This window comes from Uloborus diversus, chromosome 10 (assembly GCF_026930045.1).
Source record: "Uloborus diversus isolate 005 chromosome 10, Udiv.v.3.1, whole genome shotgun sequence".
NCBI lineage: Eukaryota > Metazoa > Arthropoda > Arachnida > Araneae > Uloboridae > Uloborus > Uloborus diversus.
Window position 1 is genome coordinate 108943939 of NC_072740.1, and position 23681 is coordinate 108967619.

The 23681-nt window shown below is 31.2% G+C and overlaps 1 protein-coding gene across 1 annotated transcript in view; it reads left to right on the top strand.

Annotated features, from left to right (window-relative positions):
* The window catches only part of LOC129231130 (peripheral plasma membrane protein CASK-like), a 222412-nt gene that overhangs the window by 92206 nt on the left and 106525 nt on the right, over positions 1–23681 (top strand). Inside the window, exons 6-10 of the mRNA XM_054865377.1 lie at positions 6039–6116; positions 7593–7768; positions 8177–8352; positions 10618–10740; positions 20539–20622. Of these exons, the coding sequence (XP_054721352.1) occupies positions 6039–6116; positions 7593–7768; positions 8177–8352; positions 10618–10740; positions 20539–20622 (637 nt within the window). The remainder of the gene's footprint in view (positions 1–6038; positions 6117–7592; positions 7769–8176; positions 8353–10617; positions 10741–20538; positions 20623–23681) is intronic.

Genomic DNA, 23681 nt, shown 5'->3' on the forward strand with positions numbered 1-23681 from the left:
TTTTGGTTAACAAACATACTCTTTTCTAAAGTTCTACTCTTCAAATTCATTAACATTATGGAGCTTACGTAGAGAAATTACTTAAATCCCAGGGTGGTGCTGTAACCTTCAATAATACATTTAATTTAATTTCACATCCATTCTGTAGCCACTAAGTTGGGAGGGATAAGACAATTTTAACAAAAATATTCTTTATTTTCTACTGCTACAACACTGGAAATTTCAGAACAACTAATTAAAACTTTTTAACATGTTTAAAATATACTATATTTTTGGTGGCAGTTATTGCAGTATTAGTTGTAAAAACTATTAAATTACCTATAAAAATATCCCATTCCTCTTACATAAGGGTGGCATGAGATATGCATTTGAAGGTTAAAATACATGCATAAATTTCAAAAATATTACCTAAAATGACAAAGATAATTTATCTTCATGCAGTAAAGTTTATATAATATTGATGAAATCTATTTTATCTAACATTATCTTACTGTTATTAAAATCTGTGGGAGTCTGCTTGTATTTGTGTCTGTCTGTGACCTTACCATCTCGAGAACAGAAGCAAGTTGAGAGTCGATCCAGGTACCGAAACATTTGTAATTTTTCGAGAAGCCTCATTCACCCAGTTTCACCTTTTTACAGCTTCAAATAACAGATACATTAATTAAAAACATCGATTCTCAGCCACTTTCTCTCCCTACCAAAACCTCCGAAAACAGCTAGAGTCTTTCCAATAATTCTTTCCTCAGGTTAGAGGAGTTCTAGTGGTTTAAGAGGGATTCGCAGTTTGATGTGCTGTGGTGAGAAGGAGATTAAATAATCATCAATGTACCGCCGCTGGCAGCAAGAAGGAGACATAAGTCCCCTAACAGTGCCGAAAGCGGTGTATTGTTCCTTTTTTCACGAGAAGGCACTTTGCCACGCCTCCTCGAACACAGAGTTCCTTTTTACCCCCTGGTTGGGTAAGCAATCCATGCGCTACTAAAAGCGACAAAACCAGACATCCTTAACTTGGCTGTGCATTTTAATGTGAGAAAAAGTCTTATTGTCCTTTGCATCACTTGCTTCACTTGTCTGTTGCCATTTTAGTTATTCTTACATTTTAAAACTGCTGCTTTTACAGCAAATGCTATGATCCGAATATACCTTCTGCCAAAAACAGCGAAATAGAATCATCGGATACCATGTGACGAGGGAGGAGTCAAGTGCCTTCTCGTAGAAAACAGACAATACACCAACCCGCAGCCATAGGCGGCGAAACTGAGGTGACAAATTTGGCCGCTGTGACGGCAAGTCTCTTGTATTAAGGTTTATAGGCTTCTGTATGTATGTCTAAAGCATCATCTCTTTGAGAACCACTGGGAATTAAATTCGAATGTGGCCTCGAAAGCCAGGCTTTTGCGACTTATTAGCAGAGACATTTTAAAATGTTAATTTACTTTCTTTTGCTCTTGATTTTCTTTTAGCCAATTCGGTCTCCAAAGTTGGTTATAAATTGCCAGTTTTTTTACCAACCGAGTCGCCGTAGGTGGTGAACTGAAATTGGTGAGCAGAGGGCAATGTCCCCCTAATGCTTAAATAATAAGTCTCCATCAAATTAGAAATATTTCTCTGCTACCAACCGTTTTTGTCAGGGAAACTTTGCAATAATACCTGTTATCAAAAAATAGTACAATCAAGCATAATTATTCTTTCTCAAATATTAAGAAAAGGTATATGATCTAACTCAGCTCATACTAGCATATCTCTCTCTTTAATCAACATTTCAATAAAATGGCTTATAGCTATAAGCGTGCTACATTTTAGGCGTAAATTAACTGCTACTCTACAAAAGTTATATTATGAAATATATGAAACATCAAAATCAATTATGGAAATGTAAATGAATGAGATTGAGAATTTATATTGAAAAAGATGTATTTATTTACTTTTGGTGGTGTGAAAGTCTTTTCTGAAATTAATTTTATAGAATCCTGCAGCTACAATTATTTACTGCATCAAATACAGAATACATTTTTTGCATCTGGTGTAGAGATGAAAACAGTCCGAAAAAAACTGGAAAATTTGGGGGGGGGGGGAGGGAAGTTGCTTTTTTTCCAAAGAAGTTTATTTCTGATTTGGAAAAATTAAAAAATTTAATTTTTAAACTTTTCATCAAAATGTCATAAAATTAGTAGATTTCATACTTAAATTCTGATGCTATTTCCTTCTTCCCCCACCCCCTTCTTGTATGTTAAAATACTGTCTAACTTTGATAATGCAAGTTGTTTTAGGATAATAAAATTTGCATATATATATATATATATATATATATATATATATATATATATATATATATATATATATATAGATCAAAAAATATTGAATGCTTTTTGCCCAAAAAATGAAATGTTTTCCACAAAATTACCTCAATAATATCAATTATATATTTATTTATTTATTTATTAGAGTGCCCTAAAAAATGAAAGTCGTTTTTTCAAGTTGCATATCCTATTATATTTTTCCTTTAGATCAAAACAAATGTTAAAACAGTTTCATATAATTTAAACAACGGCTACCTGTGCCGACTTGTGCCTGAAAGTGTAAACCAGCCCTGTTTACTAGGCCAAATAAGATTTTTTTTTTTGGAAGTTTGAAATTTCATGTTTGTAAAAAACGTTGCCTCTATATAGCCTCATATGGGCCACAAAAATATTTATCCAAATCAAAAAATATTTAGGTGCCTATCAGGAAGCCTAAGATTTATAATTTTCTTCAAAAAATTGATTTTTTTTTATTTACCTTTTAAGAAATTACACATAAATTTAAAAAATAAAATTTCAAGTTCAAAAGTTATTAGCGAACAAATTTTCAAATCAACATTTGCAAACGAATAATTAAAAAAAATATGTTTAAAATGAAAAATTTAACTTAAAGTTGAAAAGATCCATATTTTGAGTACCATGTGGGAGACTTAAATATCGCATGAGAGCAAAAACTGCTATTTAACGCTATTATCGACTCTATTCATTATATTTTTTATCTTGATAACTTCTTATAATTTACCTTACATTTTAAAAAATATAGAGAAATTAAATCAATGTTTTCAAGAAAATTACAAATTTTAGGATCGCTCGACACCTAAATATGTTTTGATTTGGTTAAATATTTTTGTTGTACATGTGCAGCTGGAGGCAACGTTTTATAAACATGAAGTTTCAATCTTCCAAAAAAATATTTTTTGGATTTGGTCTAGTACACAGTCTTGGCTCACCCTTTCAGGCGCATGTCAGCACAGGTTGCCATTGTTCAAATTGTATGAAATGTTTTTTACTTTTTGACCTAAAAGGAAAAATGTAAGAGGGTGTGCAACTTGAAAAATCGTCTTTCGTTTTTTTTAAGGGGGGGACCCTAACATCTGTTTTATTAACTTTTACATTCCATTGAGCAAAACTCAACTAACTTTTACATAACACAGAACAAAACTTAAACTTACGTAAAAAGTTTTGAAAAAATACAGAATTTAATTATTATAAGTTCACATAGCAGTAAATTAAACATCAGTTTTTAAAAAAATTGCATACCCTGCCGTGCTAAGAACAGAAGGGGAATCTGCAGTTGAGTTCAAACTGAGATCCTGCGTTTTAAAGTTTGGCTCTTCATATATTTGATTCATATGTCTCTTTTTTTTATTCAGAATTTTTCTAAAAAATAGTTCCTGATAAAATGACCCTAAAACATTTCATTTATTAAACAAAATGCGAAACAGAGAACAACTTGGTTACAATAACTCAATTTTGTTATGACTACTTGCTGTGCGTACAACGACCCTACAGTTAACTGAAACTCCTGTTTAAGTTTTGGTTCAGCTATCAAAACCATTATTCAGTTTTGTTTTTGGTTTCTGTTGGAAAGATAAAGAAAAACCAATTTAGTTTTGATTTGGACTTAAACTGGATTGGAAAAAATCAAATTTCAAAAGCTTTCATTTTCAGACAGTAAAGATGCATTGCAAGTGATCATACTTATTTTTCTTTCAAACAATATCAATCATGTTTGAATGTCAATGATTGCTATTATTATTTCAAGTTTCAAATGCAATCTAAAATAGAAAACCTAATTGTTATGAGTAGACACACCTTACCCAATATTATTGGTTGAACCAACCATTTGACTTATTTCTGGTGTTTGACCCAGAAAGCTCTCAGTTATAAAACAAAAAGGCTATTTTTTTCTAATGAAACTTACCTTTATGTCTATTTCTGTCAAGCAGAAAAAGAAGATGCCTGGATTGCATTTGTATGTTCCAAGAAAAATTAAGAAACCCTATTTTTATTCATAAAAAAAATCAAATTTTCCATTTTTTTCCAATGTTCCAGAAAAAAAACGGGAAAGAAACGTTTTTTTTTTCAGTTGTTCAAAATCGCTCAATAGTACATCTCTAATCTGGTGTAACAGAAATTTAAAAAAAGCAGTTAACTTTAAGCATAATTCTAGGTGTCCCAATCCCTCCCAACTCTCCCCAATGTATATACTTTAAAAATTCGCAAATGTAAAATGCGAACATTTTTCCAAATTTTAACTTTTAAATTTTTTGGAATGAAAGATTAAAAAAAAGATTGCTGCATCTAATTTCAATATTTCTCATTGAATAGTTAAACTCTTTCAACTGAACACACAATAAATCTACACTTGGGTATGGAATTTCATTAACCATAGACGGATATTATTGAAGTCATTAATTCCGATGACGTATCGCACATTGTCAACAGGATGACCAATGATATAATGCACAAAATGTCTTTAAATCTTTGCTAAGTGCCTTGTGCTATGTGTAAAAATGAAGAAGAAAGTGATGATGAACCATTAGACCTGAAACATTATTTCAAAAAATCATGAATCTATTGACAAAGAGGTTGTATGTATGAACAGGACATTTACAAAACAAACGACAATAAATCTGCAAAAACAGAAGTTGATGAGAACAGATTTAAAAAAAATCAGCTTTGAGGAAAAAGTCCGAAACTAGTGTATATATATATATATATATATATATATATATATATCCACTCCCTATTTCCTGAGAAAACGTTGAAATTTTTATTACTTTTTTAGAAGTAAAGGATTTAAAAAATGAGAAAATTATTTATAATTAACATCTTTATGATCAGAAGTATGATTTTCATACTTGAAAACATTTCGTTTTTGTAATCACGTTTTTTGTGCAGATTTGCCTTAGTGATTGCGATTTTTTTTTAAAATTTCTTTTCATTCTGAATAAACGTAGATAAGATTTACTTTTTAAGTTCTAGTGACTTTTTTCGAAAAAACAAGCCTTTTTTTTTCACAAATCAGGAGTTTCCCGCTCCTTTCCTGCAGTTGGTATTTAACTGTTAGTTTTTTATAGCTGGCAGCATTAAAATTATAGGAAAATCTGTCAATAATCATTTCTTTACAGTTTACTGAAAAGGGTTGGATTAAATTGGGAGTTTTTGTTAGTCAGGAAAGTTTTTCTGAAATTTAGCCCCGCATATGAGGCAGTGAGATGCAAAGGGATGTAAGTGGACATTTTCAAGTTTTGACTAAAATGCCTATAAAGATTACATCCTAGGTAGGCTTTTATTGAATTTTTTTTCTAAATCATGCTGTGCAGCAGCACCTACCAGGGCTACTGGTACTATATCTTGCCCCAAGACATAGGAGGGGTTCACCTACCATTTGTACTTGTTATCTCCAAATTTTTAATTTTGCCACTTTGCATCCCTTTGCTACTCATATAAGATATAATTTGTTAAGGAGACCTGACCCCGGCATTTGTCAAACCCTATATATATAGAGAGAGAGAAATACATAGAATTCTTCCTTTCATTCTGCTTTGTACTGAATTTGTACTTCCATGTTCATCTAATTTTCTTACATTAATTTTGGCAGGTGTGTTAAAATATCAAATAGCTCATTCGTTTGTTTTGTTAGAGTTTCAGTTTTGTGTTTGAATTTGTTATGTATATATTTTTTTAAACCTTTTGCTCCCATAAAAGTCATATTCCCTTTATTTTCAGTATGGAAGGTTCAGATTTATGTTTTGAAATTGTAAAACGAGCTGTTGCCGGTTTTGTATATAGTGAAGCTGTTGCAAGGTATGTATTATTTCAGATTAAATGCATTTGTTTCCTTCATTCATTAAATATTTCCCTGTTTTTTACAGTATTGGAACCAATGTAACTTTAATACCTTCAACTCGAAGTAAATCTGGTTATGATTTTAAAGGTTTATTAAAATTTAGAACATTTGTATAGTTTTGGTGGATTAAAAAATATTCAGAGGGGAAAAATCTGCGCCATAATTCATGAAATTTATATCTTTGAATCCTGGTACCAAAGCAGAAAAAAAGTCCTATTTTTCTGTCTAACTTCACTTATCAAACGATGCAGAGTTGTCAATTGTCCCAATTTTGGCTTGCGACTCCCGATTTTCGGTTTATTGCTTCCGATTTCTTAATATCATTAATAAATCTCTCTTCTAAAAAAAGTTACTTTAATGTTTTGATATTTATATTAAAAATTTGTGGTGATTTATCTTACCACTTTGCTATTGTTTATTGCAATATTTTATGTACATAGTTCAGTTGATGAAAATTGACATGCCCACCCACCTCATATCGAGCCAAACTTCTCATTAATTTTCACTGTGAAAGCGACAAATTAGGCAGATTTGAAGAAATTTAAAATTATTTTTTAAACTTTTTGTAGAATAAAGGCAGCCATGACCTACTAATGCACAACTAAAAGCAATTTTTAATGAATTAACTATTCATTTTGCTAAAAATTACTTTGTTTTGCAACATTGATGTACAGTGGCCGCTGCTTCTATGAAACACGTTTGTTCTAAAAAGTTTTGATTCCATAAAGCGGCTGATTCAATAAAGTGGCTAATTCATTAAAGCTGGATTTTGATCTGTTTTTTGCAATTTGATTTATTAAAGCAATTGATTCAATTAACCACTGGTTCAGTTACCCGGTGTCCACTGTATTTTGAAAGTTAAGCTTTATTTCGCAAACTTTTAAACACATTTGTTTAAAAAATCTTATTCTGGAACCTTCTGTCTGTTTAATTAAAAATGTAGAAATCTGCTTAATAAAAAGATGTAAAATAATGTTGTTTTATGCATACATAAGTAATTAAACATATTAATGTTAATAATTGAAAATTTTGAACAATCTTTCGGTACAGTTAAAATAAAAGTAAAAGCGTCTTCAAATGTCCTAACTTTAAATTTGAGTGATATAAATTTGATTTACATGTAGGAATAGGTTTTTTCCCCCATGAAATAAAGTTATATTTTTTATTATTTGAATAAGGGTATCGTAAAACTTACAGTAATTGTACCATTTGACATTCAAGCTCTATTTATATGTTTTCCATAGATATAACTCTGATAATTTTCCTGATTTTTTTTTTTTTTTTAACGTTATTAATTGACCTAGGATTTTTTTTTCTGTCACGTAGAATGAGAACTGAATCAATGATTTTTCTTCTCTGCTTAAAAATTATTTCAAATGATGTATTGAACTTTAGTTTGAATTAAAAATTCACTTATCTTACTTTTCTTTTAGCCATTATCTTAGACAAATTTTAGAAGCTGTTTGTTACTGCCATAGTAATGACATTATACATCGTGATATTAAACCACAGAGTGTCCTTATTGCCACAAAAGAAAATTCTGCTCCAGTTAAACTGGGTGGTTTTGGAGTAGCGGTACAGCTCTCCGGAAATCAATTAGTCAACCCAGGTGATTATATATTAAAACTTCTCATTCTAATGTGTAATTTAGCTTTGTATGATACTGTGTGTGTGTGTGTTTAACTAAAAATTACTTTTTGCAAAAAATACATTTCATATTTTGTCCTCGGAAGTATCTGTGTTAATTGTTTTAGTAGAAAGGGGAAGCAATAAATAATTTTCATTTAGTAATTCAAACTAATAAATGTGAGAGAATATTTACTCATCATGCTCTTTTTTTTGCAATATTTTGTTGTACAATTGCTGCGTTTCTATGCCCATAAAATGCACTTTTTCAGTACCAGCGTGTGCCCTAAAATTTTCTCTAAGAAGTTTTTTTGAAAAGATCTTTATTCATCAGCATTTGAATAGTGCTATGTTCATATTACAGATATGTTTAATCTTCCTTTTCATTTAGGTAGAGTTGGAACACCTCATTTCATGGCACCAGAAGTTGTACAGAGGCAATCATATGGCAAACCAGCTGACATCTGGAGCTGTGGTGTTTTATTATATACATTGCTCAGTGGAACACTACCTTTCATGGGGACCAAAGAACGACTATTCCAGAACATTTGCAGAGGACGACTCAATGTATGGGCCAAGTGGGAAGGCTGCTTCCCTAAATGGCTAGTTGCTGTCCTCTTTCACTTTGCACTTTGCTCTTTCATCTCTCTTTCAAATCTATCATCTTTACATCATTCAAGGTTGGCTTTTTTGCAGTTTAGTTCCATTATTTTTATTTGCACTGGCTTTCTGAATCTCCTTCATTTCCACCTCAATTTATTTATTCTTATTGCTCTTTTTTGTTTTATTTTGTTGCGTGATTTTTTTTTTTTTTTTTAAACATTTCCATCGTTTTGTCAGATCTTTCTTTTTAAACTTTCTTCCGCAATGCAACCTTGATTGACTTCATACTCAAAGTTTGTGTTTATGAAAATCAGCACACATTTCCTCAAATTCTAGTCAATCTCACTTAAATGTATATAAATTAAGAATGTTGTGCGTTAAGCATGAATATCTGGGCCAGTGTTTGAGTGTTTTTCTCCCTCTCTGGTCTTCTTCTTTATCTTTTTTTTTTTCTTTTTTTTCCCATTATTAAACACAAGCTTTGAAGATAGCTCTTTTCTGATTTATAAATTCTTTCTCTGTGCATAAATTTCTATAGTTTATTAACTGTATTAGTTTATAAAATAACTTTTTGTGGATTTTTCTCATGAAATTCTGAATAAAAATTTAATGTGTATGTTTTCAGAACAGTTCACTGTGTTGATTAACTAGTTGAAAATTTAAAAATATTTTTAAAACTTTCTACCCTTTTTTTTTTGAGCTAGTTTTGTTAAACATTATTCATTACAACTTATCGTAAATCAAGCCCCTTTTCTTTCATTATTTCTCCAATTTTTAGATACAGCCCTATTCCTCTGCAGTTACTTTTCCAACCATACTAATTACTGATAATCAGTCATTGCTTTTAAATAATAATTGATTACCCATATAATTAGTACCAAAAATAATTTCTATGTCTATAGCAAAATTAAAAATGGTAATAAATAACATCTTTATTGTATTTGTTAATATGAAGATATGTGTATGCATGAGTTATGTATGCGTGCCTTTTTTCTCCTTTCTTAATGTTCAAATCAAACCTTTTTAAAATATTTTCTAATTTTGTCTTGAGTTATTATGTATGTTTTCTGTTAGGATTTTTTTTTAATTCTTGATGTAACACAAGAACTGAATACATGTGTATAGTATTGATTCAATACATTCAAAGTAATGCTGATTTTGAAGTAACAAAACTGGTGTGTACTATCTTATATCTTTAGTAAAACCTTCAATGTATCTAAAGTCATAAAACTAAGAATCCTGACTTGTTTTCAAGTAGGAATGCTCTAGCATGGGGATCCCCAACCCTATGCCCACGGGTAACGTGGTGCCCTCCAATAATTTTACGTGATGTATTATACTAAACTGAGAAACCTTATTTCTCTAATCAGTGTAATTTTTCAGATGTACATCAATACAAATTGTCAATGCACACATAACTAAAGTTGATATTAAATGTAACTTAAGCATAGGAAATGCTTCAGTTGCAGTTTATTCTTTTGTGTGCACTTTTCAAAACTTCTGTTAGTTTTCTGCTAAAGAATAGTGTGTGCATTACAAAAATCAATAGTTTTTAGGAAGTATTTGTTACTTTCAGTGGGATGCATAGTTAGAGGGTTTTGATGTTCATTAGGGATTGATAAAGTAATTTGGACAAGCCTATTTTAGCTTAGATCCCGTTATTAATCCTTAATTCACAGTTGTATAGCAATAGATAATATGTTATAGACATTTTTCTTCTGCCTTTAACCTTTAGCTCTATGCCTCAGGGCCAGAGTAACCGAAATCCACAAATAGCAACTTTGAGGTTATTACTGCATTGTATATAAAATCCTCTTTCACATACTACTGTAGCAGCATAATAATAAAAATATCCGTTATAGTTATTTATAGTTGCTAGTATATTTATATGTAGTTGCTATAGTATAGTTATTTGCAAAGTTGTGATAATGTGGCTTTAGTTTGCCAGGCTTTGAGGTACAGAGTTGTTTCTTCATCTCTCATGCATAACCTGGTATCAATATTAAAATGTAGTTATATTCCCACTGTAATAAAATATTTTAAAACAGTTTATTTACTTTTTCCTCATTGCCAGCATGTAACTGTTGATTTATCGTATACATTTATGCCATCAAAACGTAGGACATATTTTAGTTGTTCATTTTATTAATGTACTTCCTTGTGCTTATAATTTCTTAAATAAATTTTTTGTGAAGTTATGATCTTGTTTGATTGTAATTATGGTTTCAGCTTGCGGGAAAGCATTGGGATACCGTCAGTGATTTTGCTAAAGATATGATTAGAAGAATGCTTACTGTAGACCCTTTATTTAGGATAACTGTAGAAGAAGCATTACAACATTGGTGGATAAAGGTAACTATATCTTTTCAACTAAAAATCATTAAGATTGTTACTTAAGATGATGTGTGTTACTTTCATGTTTTTGAGAATAAATTACCATTTACTTTTCTCACTGCTCTCTACAGCCAAAGATAAATTATTCTAATCTTCTTTTATGTTGACATTATGGCAACTTCCAATTCAGATGACAGTTGAAAGGTTTTCTTCTTCTTAACTTGGGGTTATTTTCTCCCTCCCCTTCTGATGTTTTTAGTTCAGAAGTTAATGTATTATTTTGTGCTGTTTTAATGTAGTTCTGATTTATCAAATTTTCCATTTAAGTTTAAATACTTTTTCATCTTTGGATTTTTATATTTTTCTTTTTGTCATAATCTTTTATTTTCTACAATATTTCTCTAGTATTTTTGCAAAGCTGGTTATTAAGGTGCGAAATGAAACTAATTTTTTGTTGTATACAGAAATTTATAAAAGCTAGGATTTATACAAGTAGTTTTTTTTTTTTCAGTATTTTGTACGACCTCTTTTCAAAATTTATGTTTTTAAGTAACTAAAACTTTATCCCTTAAGCTGGAAATGATGTGTTTTCTTCGTCAGTATAGAGGCAATATAAAATGACATCATTGTCTGTTTTTCCAACAAAATGCTCACTTTTAATTGTTGTCCACTTCGTAACACAAATCAATATTTGAATATTTTCATCTATCTTAAGTAGAAAAATTAAAACGTGGTTGTGAATCTTTGGTATAGAAAATAATTACAAAAAATCTAAATTAGTACTACTGAAATGGGGGAAACTTATCACTGATATATGCTTTTCAAAACATTGATATTTGTATAAAACTCAAGACGAAAAGAGATCTTGACAATCTGGTTAATAAAAAATATTTATTGAATAAGGTTTTCACTTGGTAATTTCCAGATACAAGTACCTGATGTTTAATAAGCTGTATGAACCTCAAACTGTGTATTTTGCTCCGGTCTAATCTCATGGTGAGTAAATCAGTCATTCCCTAAACAGTTTTGGGAATATTATGTAACCTTTTAACTGCACTTTGCAGTTAGAGTAGTTGAGGAAAACACATTTCTATTTCTTCCTTTCCCCATGTGCACTTTTTGGAATGCATAAAAGTATAACAATCCATCCTATTAAAAGATAACACTTTGTTTCCTGTTCATTTTTAATTAAGACTCTGTAGAAAAGTTTTCTCTGTTTTCTGCCCTATGATTCTATCTGCATGTCCTACATACAAATATTAATTTATTGGTGTAATATGAGCTAATATTTTTGCCCCTATGAATTATATAAGTCAATTAATTGTAGAAAAATTGCAGGATCTGAATTAATAACCGCTTTAGTAATTTTTTGGCATGAAAATATGTTTTTACAGTGTTGTTATATTTTATATTTCTTTAAAAATATTTTATACGGGGATATTTATATCGTTTGAAATGGATAGGTTGGAAAATTAACATTGCACTTGCATACTATTATCACTTTATTGCTTTAACAACAGTTTTATCAAAGAAAAAAAGGCATTATACTCATTTTCTTAAGCTCTTGTTCCACGCAGCTTCAAACAATAAAATATCACCAAGGTTTGTTTTGTGAAATTTTTGTTACCTTTTGGTGATAGTGACACAACTGGATACAAATATTTGAAACATATGTACTAAGGAACAGTGAGAACTTTTGTAAGTAAGATAGATTTAGCTACAATACAAAGGGTTATTCATATAGTTTTTGTGATATTTTACTTTTGACTTTAATAAAGACTCATAATCCTTCAAAATTTTAAGTGCAGAAGATTGCAACCAGTATTTAATATGCATAACATTGAATGTTTGTATGACAAGTAAAAGTCATTAATTTTGAATTAGGTTTTAAAACTCCCATACAATTCCGTTAATATTTCTATTTGATGATTTATTATTTTTGTTATTATTTTTTATTTATTTATTTATTTTCATTTCAATAAAGTGGGTTGCACCAATGATTTTTTTTTGGAACTTAATTTTCTTCTTAATACTTGGGACTAATATAATGAATTGTATTTGTATTAAAAAAAACACCTGTTCAATTGCTTTGCGGGCATTTACATGTTTACTTCTCTGTCATGTACTATAATACTTAATAAGTTCTAAATGAACTGGTACTCACGTTAAAAAGTCAATATTTCATAAATTCAAAACCAAGTCTTGAAAATGTTTCTTTGTCTCTTCTTATGAATTTTTCATCAGCAAATTTGAAAGCATTTGTTATTTCTTAATGATATTTATCACTATATGGATTAGAAAATAATTGTAACAGAACTTAATCAAGTATCATAGCAGCTAAATTAGTCCATACTTTCAAAAAAAAAAAAAAAATTCATAAAAATGTTTTAAGTTAAATATTTAGTTCTATGTTAAATTTCGTTGTAGTATTATGCATTTCTCATCAAAAAAAAAATAGATTTTAGTCTTCACTAATAAAATGATGCTGAACAAGCCCATTTATCTAAAAGTATGTTACATGCATTGATTATAAATTTCCTTCTCCTTACTTTGTTTCAATAAGAAAAAGTTGTGTTTAAGTCAGGTGAGTTTGCTGGCCAGGAGAGGACGGTAAACTCATTCTGGTGCTCTTCAAACCACGCACGTACACTGGCAGCTGTATGGCACCTCACATTGTCCTGCTGGAAGATGCCATCATCCTGAGGAAAACAATGCGCATGTAGGGGTGGACATGATGCATACTTGTATTGATCCATCGTGCCTTCCACAATGATCAGTGAACCCAGAGAGTGCCAGGAAAACATTCCCTAGACCATAATGCTCCCGCCTCCAGCTTGGACCGTTCCGGCAATGGTTGCAGGGTGGTTCCTTTCAGAGGTTTCACGCCTTATACTCCAACGTCCATCTGTTCGATGGAGCATAAAACGCGATTCATTTGAAAACGCTACCTGTCGCCACTCAGTGGATGTCCAGCTGCTGTACTGGCGTGCAAATTCTAGCCTTTGTCGTCGATGAATAGCAGTCAGCATAGGTGCACGAACCAGGCGTCTGCTTCGGAGGCCCAGAAGCAGCAATGTTCGCTGAATAGTAGTTTGGGAGACACTTTTGGTAGCCCCTTGGTTCATTTTGGTGGTCAGTTGCTCAACGGTAGTCCGTCTTTCTGCCCGAACGCATCTCCGCAACCGTCGTTCGCCTCTGTCATCTATGATCCGTGGTGCACCACATTTGCCACGTCGCTGATTTTGGACAGTCCCATTTTGCCATGCACGGTACACTTTTACCACGGCGGCACGCGAACAGTTCACAAACTCGGCCGTTTCAGAAATGCTTCCACCCTTGGCCCAAAAGCCTATGATCATGCTCTTTTGGATGTCGGATAAATCGCTTCGTTTCTGCATTACGCCAACGATTGAAATGTTTTCCGAAGCCCTCACACACTCTTTATATACGCTCAACTGCACTGTGCTGCCACCTGCCTTCTGTGATTGGTTATTTAACTCTGACGTGGAAAGCACGTGGTGGTCACATTAATGTTCGATATATGGAGGCTCAACCGTATTTGCTTTGACATTTTTATTAGTAAAGAAAACTCACTCTTTCTCTCAGGAACTTATCAGCAAATGATCAAACTAAAGAATAAAGGGGAACACATCTTAACCTTAACTTAGGTCATTCTTTAAATAAAGGTACAATCAGTTGACTTGACAACTTGACAGCTTGAAAGCAAATTCACAGTCCAGCAACATGTCTAAGTGTAAACAGTACAGTACAACAAAAGAAAACAAGCTAACTCATTTCCGCACGTGTAACTCCTTTATCGCACATTGGCTCAACTGGTGCTCTTCTTGCTTTAGAGGTCTTTTGTGCAGAAATTGCAAGTGAAGGTGAAATAATTTTTCTCTCATAGTCACTTGTATGTTTCTTTTTTTTTACCTGTTCTTTCGAAATAAATTTCGAGTCATCTTGGGAAAAAAACTTCGAGTTAAAGGAAGTAACTTCTAGATATTGAGAATAAGTAGCATGGCATTAAAGACAAAGGGGTCAGAACTTGATAAAAACTTGCGTTATAGTAATAACGTTATAGTAATATTTGAGTTATCGAACTTCGGGTTATCGCGAATTGACTGTGTATATATATATATAATATCAATAAAACTACAAGCAGACAAGGTTACAACACAGATAAATGACAAAGATGAAGCCAGAACTCTGGCTTCATTTTTGCCATTTATCTGTGTTGTAACCTTGTCTGCTTGTTTTATTGATGTTTATATTTACCTGGCTTATTTGTTTGACTGCTTTGTGCATCTTTAGGCTTGTGGTTTATAGTATTCTAATTTTTTCCTCTTTAATATGTTTTCAATATATATATATATATATATATATATATATATATGTACAGGGTGTTCCACTTTAAGCTGCAATACCTCTATTTTTGCAACCGTTAGTCCTAGATACATACTTCCCATTTCAAAAATGTTCAAAATCAGATGCAGAGTTGAGGTATTGAAAGTTTGACGCAAAAATAAAAATGAGTCAAAAATACAAAATTTAACATTTTATATGGGCCCTAGGTCCTCTATCTTATATTTAGGGGAATAATCTCCATTGAAAAATGTTACTAACACAAAACACTTCACATTTGTGCGACCAAAACTCAAGGAGATATTTGAGTTTGAAGTTTTATGGGACCATACAGAACATGAGATTGGAACTTATTGCCCTTTCAGAAGAATGGCAGGTTGTTGATTGGTTTGTTTGTTTATTTTTAATGGCGCAAGAGCCTCTGAGGGCTATACTGCGCCAAGCAGGTTGTTGAAGTAAAGTAACAAAGCATTTATATTTTTCATTTCTATTCAAAAATAAATGCAAATGTTATGCCATGATCCTGTAAAACGCTATAAAACCTCAAAGAATTTGAAAAACCACTGTATGCACAAATATTTTAAACCTTTGTTAGCTGCTGTATTTTCCCTCAAAAGGCATTATTGACAGTGAGTGTAAAATGGTGTAAGACACAAAACGCTGCATTTCATATCTCAATGAATATTGGTTGTACTAATGTCAAACTTTTTGTGTTAGAATTATTTTTCAGTGGCGAATATTTCCCTAAATATAAGTTAGGGGACCTAGGGCTCGTATAAAAAGTTAAATTTTGTATTTTTTGATTCATTTTTATTTTTGCTTCAAACTTTCAATATCTTAACTTTGCATCTAATTTTGAACATTTTTGCAATTGAAAATATGCATCTTGGACTAACAGTTGCGAAAATAAAGGTCTTGCCGGTTAAAACGAAACACCCTGTACATAGTGGAGGTACATAGTACAGGATTTACTCCAAGGAAATATCCAAAGTGAGATTTTTCACCCTAACCAAAAGGTTAAGTAAGACTTTTGTGGAAACTGCCAGCAAATGCATTTTTGTTGAGTGAGATTTTGGAAAATATTGCAAGAATTGTGCAATCTTGCCTTCTAGTGTGAACCCTGTGTGTGTATGTGAAATTAACATAAATACCAATTTATGTGTGCAACATAGCAATATATTAAGTAAAGGAAATTATATCAAGTTAACACATGAAAATTAAAACAAATTAGTTAATGTTATTTTGCCAATAAATTAAAAGTTTTGAGACTAGGTTGAAAATAGTTGCTTGAGACTGGTCTCATCAGCAGTTGGGAAGTTCCAAGTACAAAGCATTAAGCTAATGCTGCTATCCACAAATATAGCTTTCGGCTCACTGAAAAATCTATGTGCTGGTAAACAGAGAAAAGGCAGCTAAAAGAATTTCAATTAAAAGTTGTACCAAATAAAACCATGATACTATGCAAGTTTAGTTTTAAGCAGACACACTGAAAACTTGTAATGCAATAGATGCTGAAAAGTTGCCAACACTGATAATTATATTTAAACATGAAAAAAGTAGCAATAAGAATCTTATTTGGGTTTTGTGTCATTTTCTTATTGTCAAGGGACAAATTTATGTACAGAATTTCCACTGGACCAAGAATATGTCATGAAACAGGGAAATTTTTCCAAGTTTCCAAGTGATTATTTCCCTTTATCTGTTTCCATCTAGTGCGATTCAGGAAGGCTCTTCAGTCTCCCAATAAAAAAAGATATATCATCCATCACTTATCTTCACTATACAAAAATCCCACTTAATTTTGGGGAAAAAATTCATATCATGTGCAGTTAGAGGGTTAAAGTTAAGCTGTAGTGAAGCAAAGCATTCATTGAAGTGACTATAAATATTTTCTGTATGTTTTTTTTAACTAAAAAAATGCATTTTTCTTTTGCGAGTTTGTGCCAGTCAACATTTGATTGATTGATGTGTTTTATTTTTTGATCATTAAGTCAATCCATACACATTGATTGGTCTGTTAATGAATCAATTTTGTAAATATTGTTGTATTATCGGCCCAGATGTAATATTTATTGTTTAATTAAAACTGTTTTACTTGGAGATCTGAAGTTTTTAAAACCATACATAAAAGATAAATCTTGGGGGTGCTTTATGTGAAATTATATTTTTCATCACAACATATTTTAGGAAAGAAAGACCAAACAATATCCCTGATAGAAAAATAAAATGTTTTTAGTGTTAAACAAAACATTAGTGACATGAAGCATATTCAACCATATAAGGAATTTTGTCAGCATCAGGTATATGCCTAGGCATTAAATCCTCCATTGGATTAATCAATTTTAATGATTTATGTTTCTGTAAAATGTTTAATCTCTGCTGTACTGCATACGTTTTCATCTGCAATTTCCATTTTGAATTAAGAAATTCATTTTTTTTAAAAAAGCTTCTTTTCTGTGTGAAACTTACAAATATTTTCTGAGATTTCTTAATTCTTAAAGTGATTAATTTCTCCTCCCCCCCTTTCACTTTCTTTTCTTTTTCTCATTCAGTCTAGTGTTTAAATTTTAATGTGGGGTTTTTAGTTTTGTTATGTGCCAAACTAACCTTTTGTTAAAAGTCTATATAACTTATTTTTCGAAAAACTACCTGTGTATCTTTTGATGACTTAAAATATGTGCCAGGTTTTTTTAACTTTGTCTCTTGTTTTTCCAAAAAATTAATAAAAGATTTTATTTGTTTATTTCTGCAATTAGCTGTTGAAATTGATCTCCATTATTTAACTAATTTTAACATTTTAAAATCTGTTTCCACGCATTTTATTGTACCCGAGAATTTTATACATTGTTCATGTTACTATCATTATCACAGACCTTCAAATCCCTAATTTGTAAAATGCAGAAGATTATGTAAAACATTGCGGAAAAGTCCCTTTGTATCAAATTTTGTGTATGTTTAAAGTAATTGAAGTTTAAGCATCTTATTATAATGATACACTATTAACAATGATTTTATTTCAACATTTTCATTACGGAACACTTGATTAGGAATTAAAAAAATATAACAAAAATTAAAATTTAAAAAAACAAATGTAAAAAATAGATAATTTTACAACTTCAGTCATCTTACACAATAATTTTATGCAATTTATAAAAAATAAATGCTGTCTAATAAAAGGAATCTCACATTTATTTTTTGTTCAACAAAGCTGCGGTTGCAATTATTTTCCTTTTTTCAAAACATATCCTGAAAAATCTACTTCATAACAGCATGAACGTACTCCCCCCCCCCTTTCCCAGCGTGTTTAGTCTGTATGGAGATTTACTTTGATAGGTGTACTGCACATGACACAATGTCAGGAATAGTGGGAATAACTTGAATAATCATGATGATATTATTTTTCAAAGAGATATTTAGAACAGAAGTGCAACTCATACTCAATGCAGTGGTGTTGCTACAAGGGCAGTGGGCTGTCTGTCCCAGGTGTCGCCATGTGGTGAATGACACCCAAAGTGGAATTGCAAGTGTTTGAAAAATATAAAGCTAAAATGCATGTTTAAGACTATTAGTTTGAAATTTTACTGAGGAAGGGGAACCTCCAAACCCCTGCTTCCCCCACCTCACATAATGGAGTGAACATTGTACTCAGGATTAGGGTCATATTAGACTTAATTGTGACTTCCTCTTAATCAAAAAACTGAAACCCATTATTTTTCCTTGTGCTTGAGATATGTTTAAAATAATAAAGAGGCCATCAATTTCATACACCCCCCTTAATTTTTAGACCTTGCAATGGCTCTGCACATATGCATCTAGGTCAAGTATACAGGGTGTTCTGTTTTAACCTGCAAGACCTTTATTTTCGCAACCGTTTGTCCTAGATGTATACTTCCAGTTGCAAAAATGTTCAAAATCAGATGTAGAGTTAAGATATTGAAAGTTTGAAGCAAAAATAAACATGAGTCAAAAAATACAAAATTTAACTTTTTATACGGGCCCCATGTCCCTTAACTCATGTTTAGGGAAATAATCTAAATCGAAAACTATTACTGACACAGAAAACTCTCTCTCTCTTGACATTTGTGTGACCAAAACTGATGGAGATATTCCAGTCCAAAGTTTTAAGGGACCATACATGAGATAGCATTGGAACTTATTACCCTTTCAGTAAAATGGCAGGTCGTAAAAGTAAAAAAAAAAAAACAAGGTATTTATATTTTTCATTGCTAATCAAAAATAAATGCAAATGTTATGTCGTGATACGCAAAAACTCACTACAAAACCTCAAACAATTTGAAAAACCACACTTGATGCACACATATAATTTTAAACGCTTGTTAACTGCTAGATTTTCCCCCAAAAGGTGTTGATTGGTGAGTGAAAAGTGGTGTAAGTCACAAAACGCTGCGTTTCATGTCTTGGTGAATATTGGTTGTACTAATGTCAAACTTTTTGTATTGGAATTATTTTTCAATGGAGATTATTTTCCTAAATATAAGTTAGGGGACTTGAGGCCCATATAGAAAGTTAATTTTTTCATTTTTTTTACTTATTTATATTTTCACTTCAAACTTTCTATATTGTAACTCTGCATCTGATTTTGAGCATTTTTGTAATTGGAAGTATACATCTAGGACTAACGGTTGTGAAAATAAAGGTTTTGCAGGTTAAATCAGAACACTCTGTATAAAAAGCGTTCACAGTTGTTATTTGTCTTTTGCACATTGGTACATTGACCCACTTAAAATTTGTAGTAACACAAAATTTAGTTTTTTCTGAAAATTGTCTGAATTTCATGTTTTCATGGAACAGTAAAACCTTTTTTTTTTACATTTTTTTGGGGGGGGGGGCACCACAAATTTCCTCCTCAGGTGTTACCTATGCTTGGTACGCCACTGCTTAATGTCAGAGGCATAAATGTTTTAATGATACAAAAAAGCAGATGCATCATGTTGAAAATAGAGGCTAAATGTAGAAAGCTCCTGCATAATGCTGAAGGGTTGGCAGGACTTGTTATTATATGATTTTTTTATTTTGTTATATTGACTTTTTGCTTTTCTCCATAAATAAACCTTCACAAAAGTTGATTTTTTTTTCTTGCAAAAATTCATTGTCCCTCATTGCTCTTTTCATCTTCCTTTCAGAAGCATTAAAACAGAACTGAAAACCCATAAAATTTTAGAATTTTGATTACCTGATATTCAATCTGTTTTTGTTAGTTGCTTTTTTGTCCTCCCATACATCTTTTTTTTTTTTTTTTCAAATCTTGCTAAGTTCAATATTGTAATTATAATAATAATTGCAAAATTATCTTTGCATTATACTAATTTTAGAAAATTTGCAAAAACTACTCTTACTTTTGAAGACCAAATAAGTACTTTATTCCATCTGAGAAACTTTTAAATAAGTTGTAAAGCGCTATTTATGTATTATTCTTTTGTTTTTAAATAGGGAAGAGAAAGATGTGCTCCAAAAAGACACCTTTCCCAAACAGTAGAAGAACTTAAAAGGTTTAATGCCAGAAGAAAACTAAAGGTTTGTATAAACTACATTGTTTACTCTTATAAAATTATCAAAGTTTTTATTAGTGCTTCTTTATATAAGCTTTGCATTTAAAAATATGTTTATATGGAGGATTTGTTTTCTTCCTTTCTTTCGCACTCAATAGTAGGAGTTCAAAAAGTTGGTTTTCACACGAATTTCTCTTAATAACAGCAAAAAAGATTTTTTTTTTTTTTTTTTTGCTGATAGCAGCAAAAAACCTTTTAAATAATGTTTTGCTTTTGAAGTTTGATGAAGTAATCAGAAAATTATGGTCTTCCCACAAAAGCACCCATGAGAAATAATATATGTGATACTGCAATTTACCATAGTAAAATAAAGTTCGTTTTTTTTTTCTAATTTCAGTACAGCAACACAACTGCAATTTAGCGTCATGCCCTATTGAGTTACTATTATACATATATGTATTCATAGAAATTTTGATTAGATTTCAGCTGAGAATAACTACTGTTTCGAAAACTGTACACAGTCGAGTCCCGACTTACGCGAAGGATGCGTTCCAAGACTCCTTGCATAAGTTGAAATTTTGCGTTGTGGAAAAATATATGTAAAACATTTTTTTAAAGCATGCCAAATTCTTTTAGACACTTATGAACACCCTTCAAACTGCTTTAAAAAATTTCCTTAACTACGCAGTACCATTTCTTAAATAAAAAACTGAACTTTTACCGTATTTAAAAAATAAAAAAACTTTTATTCAACATGAAATATTTTAAATGCTCAAAATGAATGGGAGATATAGACATAAAATAAAACAACACGGTACGCAAAGTATGTATTAATAATAAAATGCTGAACTATAATAGTACTGTACAGTAGATACAGTAATAATATTTATGTGTTAAAAAATGAAGATAATGATGATTTATGGTCCATGATCAGATTGTTATTCTCATCTAATGCATTTTTAAATATGGTTGCTTCGCCTTTTCTTTTGTAACGTTTCAATTTGGGGCAACAGCCCCTCTTTCTTATCTCTTTAATCTACAATACAAGAACAGCTTAAAATCAGAAACTTTCTTTTTCTTCCCATCATCACAATTTTTAGATAAAGGTGCCAGTGAGGTGCCAGAAATTTCATACACTTTAATATTTAGAATGAAAAAATGAATAAATGAAAGATGCTAAGTGGTTTTTTGATGCACTAACAACGCGATGTGTAGATTAGTTTGGCGTGAGAACTTTCACTGTCAGTGATGCTTAAAGGGACGTAATAACATTTAGGAAATAAATATTTTGTAGCCAATAATGAAGCGAGTACTTCCTTCCAAAAAATTCGTGTTGTGAATGAAATTTTTGTGTTAGCTCTAAAATTCGTTACTCTGAAAAAATTCGTGTTGTAGCCATTTCGCGTAAGTTTTAAAATTTTGGAAATGACCCTATTTTCCTTATTTACATTTATTTTTCATGCGTTAATGAATAGGGAAGTAGTTATTGCATTATGTTACGCACATCACATTGGTATTCAGCATGACTTATGCAGATAAATAAACAAAGAGCAAGAACTGTACAGTGCAGAAATTGGCACTGTGTTGCACATGGATTCATTTCATCCTGTTTCATATTATAATTTTCCTTACACTTGTACGCAATTATGTATTCTATGTAAATTTCTTCTGCATCCTGAATTCTGCTTTTGCCAATATCAAAAATATGTGGGTCATAGTGCATTTACACAAAGGAAATGTGCAATGAAATGCTAATGTTGCTTTTTAGTCAAATATAAAACAAAAATCTTCTGATAAAACAGAAGCTCTGAAAATAAAAGCATTTTTAAATGCTGTTTTTTCTGTACAATGTGTACAGTAATTAAAATGCTGCATTAGTGTTAATAAATCTTTTTCTTTAATGTTAAATCTTTCTGACAATTTCTCATATACTTTATTTCTCTGTTTAAGATATTTCATAAATGTAATATGTAAAACTACACGCTGTTAATCTATCTGAAACTGCAACACTTCTTTATACGCCTGAAAATGCAACACTTGTGAATCCATTTAAAACTGCTTCCACATAGTTCTGTGAAAATTCAAGCCCTTTGCAATCAAATTTCTCCTGTATCATTGCCAAAAATCAAATTTCAATTCCCTTTTTTAAAGCTCTTTGGCAACTCCCCAGAGGCATGGGCGTTACTTTTCAAAGGGGAGATAAAATTCAGTCTTTAAAAAAATCTTCAGACGGATTTTCATCTTAAAGGTTTTTGGGATCTTTCAATTGAAAGATAAAAATTCAATTGCTGTCTTTTTTTCTTTTTATTTTAAAGATGAAACTGTCTTCAGTACTGAAAAATGGCACCCATGTCCACAGGCTTCAAATTTTTTTGCAAACACATTTTCATCAATGCAATATGTAAACCTTAAAGCACTTGTGATTCCATCTGAAACTGCTCTATTTAGCTCTGTAAAAAATCAGACATTTTTCAAATTTAATGTGTTCTTTAAATTTAATGAATTATTTCTTTGGAAAATGCTTGCATTTGGAACTAATTCAGAATTTTAATTGATGCTTTGCAGAAAGGATTTAGATACGAAGATGAAAACCAAATAGTATTTTTCTCTTTCTAATCGGACTTTTTGGAAATTATATCTAGCTGAAAAAGATGAATGAAAAATTTAACATACAACTAAGAGTCTTTGTAACTGTACTTGTAGTCGTAAGAAAACTTCATTTAATATGAATAATATTAGATAAGGTTGGTAACAGAAAGTTCATTGATTTTAACCCATAAAAGGGTTTTTCTACCTGTGTGTCTGAATATCCGTTCAAAGTGCTTCAGTACTAAAAGACTGAGCAAATCATATACTGTCTATGAGGGTTGGAACTTTAGTAATGTGGCCACTATTTATTTACATCTAATATAGTCAGCAGCATCATGTACAACCTGTTTCCAAGGATTCAAATACAAATGTGATGACCAGCAACTAGCTCTTGACCTAGCTAAGCTGGTTCTGGGCAATTTATTAGTTTCCAATGAAGATCAATGGCTCTCTTAAAGCTATCTACCCCCTTGCTCATTACAACCTCTTCCGATA